The following is a 10,719-nucleotide window of genomic DNA, read 5'->3' as shown; positions in this document are numbered from 1 at the left end:
AGAGGCAGATGTTGGGGCAATGGGTGTCTCAGTTGGTTGAGTGTTCGACTCTTGATTTTGGCTTAGGTCATGATCCGGGGTTGGGGGATTGAGCCCAGGGTGGGGCTCCAGGCTAAGCATGGAGCCTGCTTAAGTTTCTCTCTCCCTCTGCCTCTCTCTCCCACGTGCCTCTCTCTCTCTCAAATTAAAAAAGAGAAAAAAGTTGGGTGTAAAAGATTGTAAGAACTGGTCAGGAGGAGTAGAGTGTTGGGGAAGGTAATGGAAAAAAGATATGACACCAATTGACCCATGAGCTGAGCCCAGACACTTGGAAGCTTCCTCACTCCCTCTCCTGTACTTGGAATGTGGGTTCCACTTGGCTTTTCCACTCCCAGAGGCTGCTCTGGGACAGTCTTGAGATGGTGATGTGATGGTGACAGCAGATGCATGGAGTATGAGCCCCATTAGGGCCTCTTTATAAACTCTTCAGATTTGGAGAGTGGGTACAGGGATTCATTTGTCTTGCTGCTGCCCAAGGCAAGCTTTGTAGGTAAGTTCCCTTTGCTATTATTAAAACTGCCCCTTGTCAACATGGACTGGCCTGCCTCTTTCTTGGGTCTCTCCCTGACTTCTTCATACAGGGGCCAGTTTCAGATTGCACCACGAAAGCTCCTGATGAGAAGGTGGTGAACCTACAGTCACGGCACGAGTGTCCCATGACAGTGGGGAAGGCAACGACCTACAACGACTTCTCGTGGTTGCAGGTTACCTGTATATTCCCTTTCTTGGTTATTGCCTCAAGTTGATTTTCCAGTCTATTTCTCATTTCTGTGAGTTACACATAAGCTTCTAAAAGATTATTTTTCCATTTAAATTAAGTTAGTTTCTGATTATGCAACCAAGAACCTTAGTAAGTACGGAAACTATTTGGTGGTGGTTGGGGGGGAAGAGGGGGTGTGAGCTTAATACCTTAATTTTTTAAAAATTTATTTAATAAAAACTATAAAAGGACTGAAAGAAAATAAAGCTGTACATTTAATCTCAAGAAGGCATTTTGAATCACAGAGGAAGAGCTTGAAATTGTAAGGGGAAAAATAGACGTACCTAACTTTAAAATATATGCAAGATCTGTATCTTCTAGAAAACCATAACAGTGGAGCGCCTGGTGGCTCAGTCCGTTAAGCGTCTGACTCTTGATTTCGGCTCAGGTCATGATCCCGTCGTTCGTGAGATCCAGCCCCCTGTCCAGCTCTGGGCTGACAGCATGGAGCCTGCTTGGGATTTTCTCTCTCCCCTGGTCTCCTGTGTTCTCTCTCTCCCCCTCCCTAAAAATAAATAAATAAACAAACGGTTTTAACAATCCTGGCTGTTAATGTTAGTCTTTTATTTGGAGTATTTAGCACATTTCCATGGAATCGAATTTATTTTATTGAATTTTTTTAAACATTTATTCATTTTTGAGAGAAAGAGAGAGGCAGAGAGCAAGTGGGGGGAGAGGCAGAGAGAAGAGGGAGACACAGAATCCAAAGCAGGCTCCAGGTTCTGAGCTTTCAGCACAGAGCAACTACGCAGGGCTCGAACCCACGAAACCCTGAGTTCATGACCTGAGCCTAAGTCAGACACTTAACTGACTGACCGCCCAGGTGTCCCAAATATCATTTATTTTTTATTTCTAAAAGATTCATCCCCAAATATTCCCATTTCTTTCTGACAGTATCTTATTTTTGTTCTTCTCTGAAATTGCATTTGCACCCTTTATTTTTTTTAAAACTTTTCATACATAGCTGTTACATCTGCAGATATCTCATCTGTCAATTCCAATATGTGCAGTCCATGTAAAGCCTAAGTTTGCTGCTTGTTTGTGTTTGTTTTGCTTTCCTAACTCATGCATAGTCTGTTCCTATGCTTGATGGTATTTTATTGTGAGCTCATTGTGAAATTTTCTGCACAGAGTTTGTGCCGAGATGAGTGGGAGTTCTCATCTTTAAAGCTTAGTTTATTCATTTTTAAAATGAAGATAATAGTAGAGCCTATTTTAAAGGCCTGTTTTGTGAAATTGAAACAAGAAAATGACCATAAAGTGCTTAGCACAGCGTTGGGAACATATTAACGTCACAAAAAAATGTCAAGTGTTACTTTTAAAAGTATATAAAAACAATACATTGATTTAAGTAATGGTTTCCTGCTTCCTCCATCAGAATATAAACTCTATGAATCACACAAGCTTTGAGGTCCTGTGTATCATTTTATTTCTTCAGTGTCCAGGAGAGAGCATAATATATTTAGACACTCAGTAAAATACTCATTGACTAAATGAATGAATGGATGCCATCAAAGTGGAACAGCCTCGATGAAAAGATTATTAATAAAAGCCTTTGAAATCAAAAGCAGTCAACATAATCTTCTGCATTCATAGATGGAATAACTTATGAGACTAAAAACCCAGCAACAATTTTGTAAGATAATATTTGTGAAATTTAGCATACCCAGAGTTGAGCTTAAGTTTTTAGTAGAGTAGCAAAATTATTAAATTATTATTCAAGTGTATTACATTAATGTTTTAATTGTTTTTAATACCTACTTTAACACAAAGTAACAAGTGTTTAGTGTTTCTATACAATTGAGTTATAACCTATTGTCCTCTTTATATTGAAACTTGAAATATACCTTGCCTAAATTATCAGGAAAATGCTGAAAATATGTTTCTGTATGCCTTTCATTATTCAGAGTAAGTGTCTATACTGGCTAAATTCATTTGTCGCCTCTATCACCTACTTTTTTCCTTTATGTATATCTAAACTGTCATAAACACAACATAAATGATGTTATAGTTGATATAGAAAAAGATGAAGTCCAAGTTTTGTTTCGGTCATGTGTTGTTTCCCTTGGATATACGTTTGGCACTCCTACTCCACAACTCAGGCTAACAAATGCAAAATAGTCCGGGGAGGACAAGTGAAATCCCCAACACAGAAACTTTCATTTGCATCTTAACAAATTGTAGGTAAGCCTTCAGTTTGGACACACATTCTCCAGGCTGGCTAAGTTTTATAGATGTCCCTGAGGGGGTCTCCATGAAGACGTTTCAGATTCCATCACAAGGCATTATTGGGGCACTTTCAAGTCTTCGTGTAATGAAAGAGAAGAACATAATTCTTCCATCAAGGTGCCAACGTTTGTCCTATTCTGCAGCAGGTAATCTGAAACAGATGTAACAGAAGCTATACTGGGAATCGGCAGATATGCTAAGCATAGTGGAAGGCCTTCTCATTTTTATAGCAGTTAGTGAATCAGTACTGGGGGTTTTAGGGAATGGATTTATTGGACTTGTAAACTGTATGGACTGTGTGAAGAACAAAAAGTTTTCTATGATTGGCTTCATCCTCACCGGCTTAGCTACTTCCAGAATTTGTCTGATATTGATAGTAATTGTAGATGGATTTATAAAGATATTCTCTCCAGATATGTACTCTTCTGGTCACCTAACTGATTATATTAGTTACTTATGGATAATTATCAATCAATCAAACATCTGGTTTGCCACCAGCCTCAGCACCTTCTACTTCCTGAAGATAGCAAATTTTTCCCACCACATGTTTCTCTGGTTGAAGGGTAGAATCAATTGGGTTCTTCCCCTTCTGATGGGATCCTTGTTTATTTCATGGCTCTTTACGTTCCCTCAAATTGTGAAGATTCTTAGTGATAGTAAAGTGGGGAATGGAAACGCAACCTGGCAGCTCAACATGCCGAAGAGTGAGTTCTTTACTAAGCAGATTTTGGTCAATGTAGGAGTCCTTCTCCTCTTCACGCTATTCCTGATTACATGTTTCCTGTTAATCATTTCCCTTTGGAGACACAGCAGGCGGATGCAATTGAATGTCACTGGATTCCAAGACCCCAGTACAGAAGCGCATATGAAAGCCATGAAAGTTTTGATATCTTTTCTCATCCTCTTTATCTTGCATTTTATAGGCCTGGCCATAGAAATAGCATGCTTCACAATGCCAGAAAAAAAATTGCTGTTTATTTTTGGTATGATGACCACAGTCTTGTACCCCTGGGGTCACTCATTTATCCTCATTCTCGGAAACAGCAAGCTAAAGCAAGCCTCTCTGAGAGCATTGCAGCAGGTCAAGTGCTGTTAAGACAGGACGACTGCTCCCAGCCGCAGAGACTCGTGTGGGGAGAAATGGATGTCCTAGAATGTTCTAGTGAAGAGGAAGCCCCTGCAGTTCTGTTCCACTTGCACGACATACTCGCATCGGTTGTACCTGTGTTATTGAGCATCACTAAACTCTCCCATAATTATTTTGACTACGTTATAGGAAATTTCACTCTTCACCATGAAAATTCAGTGGCTCGGTCAGTTTCCGTGCACTCACGCCTTTCCACACACCTCTCAGAGGAGAAACAGCTTGGAGACTATTCACTGTAAGGGTTTCACTGGTGAGAATAAGCACCTAAAACTAGAGTTTTCACCGTGCTTGACTTGACTTCCGTGAAGCACTAACAGCCTTTCACCAAGAAGACCCGTAGAAAAAAGAAGGCGAGACGAAGGAAATTGTAATCGATCTCGCTGTTTAGAATGTGGATGTGAGAGACAGAGACCGAGATGCAGCTTTTGAGTGTGCATTTTAAAGTTTTTAAAAGATCACTTTTATTTTCACTGTTTAGATCTTAATGTTCTTTTTTTTTTCCTTTTTTTTTTTTTTTTTTAACTGGCATGTGTTTGATGGAGCAGCAGTAGCGACAGCAGCAGGTGTTCTGTAGGAAATAGCTCAGGAAACAGTCTACATGGGGGACAGGGGATCAGAGCACTGATCAAACCAGTCTTTATATTCTTCAAACCCACTCATTTGAGATGAAGCAAAATCATGAACCAACTAGAGTTTAGCTGAGCGAAGATTCTGCTAGAAGTGCAGATCCAAAGGACTCACCAGGGTCACTGAGTTGTGCTGAGGGACACAAGACTGAAGCCAGCATAGAATCAGTGTGAAGTGTGAGATGCTCTGCTCTAGGGTCTTACACATATTTACATTCATACACACAAACCCGCACTCACAGGCATTTACAATGCTGGTTTTCAATTTTTTTTTTTTAGCGTTTTATTTATTTTTGAGAGAAAGAGAGAGACAGGAGTGTAAGCAGGAGAGGGGAGAGAGAGAGAGGGAGAGGGAGACACAGAATCCAAAGCAGGCTCCGGGCTCCAAGCTGTCAGCACAGGGCCCAACGCGGGGCTTGAACTCACGAACCACGAGATCATGACCTGAGCCGAAGTCAGACGCTCAACTGACTGAGCCACCCAGGTGTCCCTAAAATGCTGATTTTTAAAGTGAATATTTGTATCCAACCCAGAATGCGACCTGAGTAACCTATTTTGGCAACTTGTAAAAGTCCATGGACCCTATACGATGGCCTGGGGCCTAGAAGATATCTAAATATAAGAGCTTAATTCATTTAATAGTTTTTAAACACTAACTCTGCTAGGTGCCGAGGCTATAGTACTGAACAAGAGGCCAATGTAATGAGTAAGACATTCTGGTAGAAAAGCAAATAAATAGCAAATAATAATTTAAACAATTCTACTTATGGTGGTGGGAGAGAAAAAAAACTAAAGGGTGCTAAGGTGCTAAGCAAATGACCTGATTTGGTCCTGCGCGTAGAGAAGGTGTCATTGAGCTTGAAATGTTTTTGTTTTGTTTTGCTTTAGATCTGAATAATGCCTAAGAGTAAGGTGGGCAGAACAGGAGAGATTTGGGGTGGGTGCATACATGTCAAAGCAAGAAGGAGTAGAGGGCATTGCAGGAAATGAAAGTCCAGCATGACTAGTATATAGAGAGTGCGGTATTTGAAATCATTTTTTAAAGAAAAATTCCAATATCAGGGCACCTGGGTGTCTCAGTTGGCTAAGTGTCCAACTCTGTGATTCCAGCTCAGGTCATGATCTCGTGGGTCATGCATTCGAGCCCTGTGCTGATAGGCAGTAGCCTGCTTGGGATTCTCTCTCTCCCTCTCTCTCTCTGCCCCTCCCCTGCTTGCTTCTCGCTCTCTCTCAAAATCAATAAATAGAACATTTTTTAAAATTCCAATATGGAAGAACTTGATAAATTCCTTGCAGTTGCTAAGTTGCCCCACAGAAACAGTAAGCTAATATTTTGATAGCGAGAAACATGACCCAGCCTATTTTAATCTCAAAATCATTCAAGATTATTATTTTTCAAGTTATTACTTTGACCACAAAACATCTTTTTAATTTGCATATATTTGATCACTAATGAAGTTAAGCACTTGTACAGAATTATTAACCAACGGCATATAATTCGGGAGAATTTATCATTTGTTTTCCTTCTGTTTTTTTTTTTTTTTCATGCCTTGTAATGTTTCTTACCAAGTTGACAATTTATATATTAACATTATGGCATATATGTTATGATCTTTTTTCTTAATTTGCTGTTCAGTAAATACCTTAATTTGTGGTGTTTGTGGAAATAAGTTTGTAAAGTATATGAACTCAAATCCCTTTGTTTACATTTACGATTTCTTCCACTGCTATTTTGAAAAACATTTGATTTGTTTTTATTGGCGTATGTTCCTTTCATCCATTTTTTTGTCTTATTATAAAATCAAACTGTTTCGCTGCACCTAAAATTCAAAAACACAGAGTACGAAGGAGAAATTAAGACTGTGCATATTTGTAACACTTACTTAACTAGTGTTAACATGTTTCTGTGTGGATTTCAAGACAAATTTCAAAATAGACAGGTATAGATACATAGGTACCTTGCTTAAAAATTTGTTTTGATTACATTTATATGTAAACTAGATGGATAAGTCCTTTATCCACAAACAGCAGGATTATAGATGATTTTCGTTTTCTTCTTTTAGCGTTTTGTAAATTTTGAAATTTTCTGTAATTTATGCAATAATTGATGTAATCAGGGAAATATAATCAAAGAAAAAACAGGATACATGAATGTAAAATCTGTTTGGGGGGCGCCTGGGTGGCTCAGTCGGTTGAGCGTCCAACTTCGGCTCAGGTCGTGATCTCACGGTCTGTGAGTTCGAGCCCCCCATTGGGCTCTGTGTCGACAGCTCAGAGCCTGGAGTCTGCTTTGGATTCTGTCTCCTTCTCCCTCTGCCCTTCCCCACTTGTGCTCTCTCTCTCAAAAATAAATAAATGTAAAAACTAAAATAAAAAAAAAATCTGTTTGGTTAACTTTCTTTGAGGAATGATAAAAACAGCATTCTCCAGAGTTTTCATAAACTGTAAGTACCAACTCTAAATGCCTACTGCCTTGGCAGGTCTGATAATTTAGTTAATTGTACTCTTTTTTTTTTTTACTTTCATTAATTAAAAAGTTTTAGGGGTGCCAGGGTGACTCAGTCAGTGAAGTGACCTACTCTTGGTTTTGGCTCAGGTCACGATGTCATGGGCTGTAGGACAGAGCCCTACATCAGGCTCGGCACTGACAGCGTAGAGCCTGCTTGGGATTCTCTCTCTGCTCTTCCTCTGCTCATGCTTTCTCTCTCTCAACATAAATAAGTAAATAAAAGCCTTTTTAAAAAGTTAAACAAATTTTAACTGCAGTATCATTGACATATAATATTAAATTAGTTTGGGGTGTGGTTCAACAATTGCATACAATAAAAAATGCTGACCACCAAAAGCATAAAACCACATTACGGACTATATTCCATATGCTGTGCTTTATCTGCCAGTGACTCATTTATCTTATAACTGGGAGTTTGTACCTCCTAATCCCCTTCACCCATGTTGCCCTCTCCCTTAGCAACCATCAGCTCGTATTTATGAATCTGTTTCTCTCCTTGTTGCTGTCATGTACTGGCTTGATTCTGACTCCGGGTCGTCGGATGTTTTGTGATTCTGCTTGGAACTTGGTTTCATTGGAACTGTACCTGTGGGGATTGTTTAAAGAACTCCCAGCGGTAAAGTGTCTTTACAGTGCCCTCTGCCAGAAAGGATGTGACTTTGCTCGTGAGGCTGCGGGGGGACACCACCTGTCCTGTACTTCTTTAAATTGCATTTTCAGTTCATGATTTTCTAGGCTGCACTGGTGGTACAAATTCTGGTCACAAATATGCTTGTGGGCGAGTTTATTCTAGGAAATTCTCAGAATAACAGATCTATTACATTCTCCCTTCAATTCAGTGCGATCGAGAAGTAAATACCCCTAATTTTAACCTTTTGTTAGGCATCCAGAGTTTTTTCATTTGCTTTTAAGGGATTGCCTTGATTGCATTCAATCTGACTTCTAACCGTGGAGAGGCCCAAGGTAGGTACCCTACCCACCATGCGCATGGTCCTTTAAAATGTATGTTCTGGTATAAAGGAGGTTGAAAATGCCCCTCCCCCCACTACTTTCAGCCCTTCCTTTTCCCCTCAAAATTTGCAATTTCCCACCATTTTTGGCATCTGAGAATATTTTTTAAAAGTTTTCCTGGCAGCTGAGCCATGCACTTAATGTAATTATGAACTTGTTTTCCCATATTTTAATGTATTCTGGACTGGAGGGATTTCTCCAGACATCTGGTTTTCTGTACCCTTGAAAGCAAAAGTTGGTTGTTCTTCTCTAGCTTCTTTCTATTTTTTCTTTTTTTTTAGTAAATGCATTCAAAGCTATATATTTTCTGCATAAATATTGATTTAGATACATTCTGCAATGTTGACACATAGTTTTTATACTGTCAATCAGCTCAAAGAGCTTCAAAATATTCCTTGTAATTTCCTTTTTTTTTTTGTAAAAACTGTTAATTTTATTAAACCTTGGCCTTTATTTCTTTTTATTTTTTTATTTTTTTTCAATATATGAAATTTATTGTCAAATTGGTTTCCATACAACACCCAGTGCTCATCCCAAAAGGTGCCCTCCTCAATACCCATCACCCACCCTCCCTTCCCTCCCACCCCCCATCAACCCTCAGTTTGTTCTCAGTTTTTAAGTCTCCTTTTAATTCAAGAGTTAACAGAATGATTCTCTAGTTATATGAGACTTGTAAAGGTAGCTTCTGTGTTGATATTTTATTTTATTGAAGTTGGGTCAGGCAACATGTTTGTATGATGCTTAGCCTAGGATAAGATTTATTTGGGGCACCTGGGTGGCTCAGTCAGTTAAACGTCTGACTTCGGCTCAGGGCATGATCTCGTGGTCTGTGGGTTCGAGCCCCGTGTTGGGCTCTGTGCTGACAGCTCAGAGTCTGGAGCCTGTTTTAGATTCCGTGTCTCCCTCTTTCTCTCTCCTCCCCCGCTCATGCTCTGTCTCTCTCTTCTCAAAAATAAATAAACGTTAAAAAATTTAAAAAAAAAAAGAAAGATTTATTTGGCCTAATATATGACCTACTTTGGTGAATGTTCCATGTTTTCTTGAAAGGAGTTTGATGGTGCTACAGTCAAACTTACATGGATGAGATGAACCATATTAATGATACTGCTTCTTTACACCCATGTTTATTATGTGTTAATTTGAAATTGACGATATGCATTCATTCATGATGATTGAGTGATTGATTGATGAGTCATTTGTAGCTGCATTTAACTTTTTCTTAAAAAAATTTTTTTTAATGTTTATTTTTGAGACAGAGGGAGACAGAGCATGACTGGGGGACTGTCAGAGAGAGGGAGACACAGAATCCGAAGCAGGCTCCAGGCTTTGAGCTGTCAGCACAGAGCCCGACGCAGGGCTCAAACTCAGGGACCGCGAGATCATGACCTGAGCGGAAGTCAGACGCTCAACCGACTGAGCCACCCAGATGCCCCATGTAGCTGCATTTAACTTGAAGTAATATTAATAATTTTAATTGCATTTGTGGTCGTTACACTTATTTATTTATTTATTGAGAGAGTCGGGGTGGGGGGAAAGGCCAGAGGGAGAGGGAGAGAGAAGCTTAATCAGGCTCCACACTCAGCACAGAGCCCAGTGCAGGTCTTGATCTCATGATGTGAGGTCGTGACCTGTTCTGAAGTCACGAGTCAGACACTTAACCAACTGAGCCACCCGAGCACTTCCGGTACTTTCATTATTATTTTGTTTACTTATATTAAAAACCCTGTTTGTCCATTCACGTAGGTTTTTTCTTTAAATTTTCTTTTGTCCATGTTAAAAAGTCACTAATTTTGTTACTTTGCTTCCTATTTAATTACTGTGTGTTCCATCTGTATATTTGCAACATTTCTATATTTTTCTTTTATTGTCTCTGGCAGAAAACAAATATCTGATTTTTGATCCTTTGTTTATTTTTTTTTTAATTTTTTTTTTAACGTTTATTTATTTTTGAGACAGAGAGAGACAGAGCATGAACGGGGGAGGGGCAGAGAGAGAGGGAGACACAGAATCGGAAGCAGGCTCCAGGCTCTGAGCCATCAGCCCAGAGCCCGACGCGGGGCTCGAACTCACGGACCGTGAGATCATGACCTGAGCTGAAGTCGGACGCTCAACCGACTGAGCCACCCAGGCGCCCCAATCCTTTGTTTAATATTAGAATTTCAAAATTATGATCATTGAGTGGACATTTTTACACTTACCATAATGCGGTTATATGAATTTTCTATCTTCTCATTTCTTTTTTTTTTTTTTTTTAATTTTGCATGCTTCTTCTAATTTTCTTCCCCTCCTTTCCTATATTCTATTGATACCACAGTTTCATGTGCTGGTTTAAAAATATCTTTATCTTCATCCCAAGTAAAAGAAGAAGCTTAGCTTGTCTTATCTATTTCTAGTCTTT

General features: G+C 39.4%; 1 protein-coding gene across 1 annotated transcript; it reads left to right on the top strand.

The window, feature by feature from the left end:
- The first annotated feature begins 3,221 nt into the window (after nucleotides 1-3,221).
- TAS2R10 (taste 2 receptor member 10) lies at nucleotides 3,222-4,124 on the top strand. The gene has a single exon (XM_042944847.1). It carries the CDS (start codon nucleotides 3,222-3,224, stop codon nucleotides 4,122-4,124), a length of 903 nt encoding a protein of 300 aa, XP_042800781.1.
- The last annotated feature ends 6,595 nt before the right edge of the window (nucleotides 4,125-10,719 follow it).

This window comes from Panthera leo, chromosome B4 (assembly GCF_018350215.1).
Source record: "Panthera leo isolate Ple1 chromosome B4, P.leo_Ple1_pat1.1, whole genome shotgun sequence".
Classification (NCBI taxonomy): domain Eukaryota; kingdom Metazoa; phylum Chordata; class Mammalia; order Carnivora; family Felidae; genus Panthera; species Panthera leo.
The sequence above is the reverse complement of the archived record's forward strand: the minus strand, read 5'-3'. Positions and strand labels throughout refer to the sequence as shown.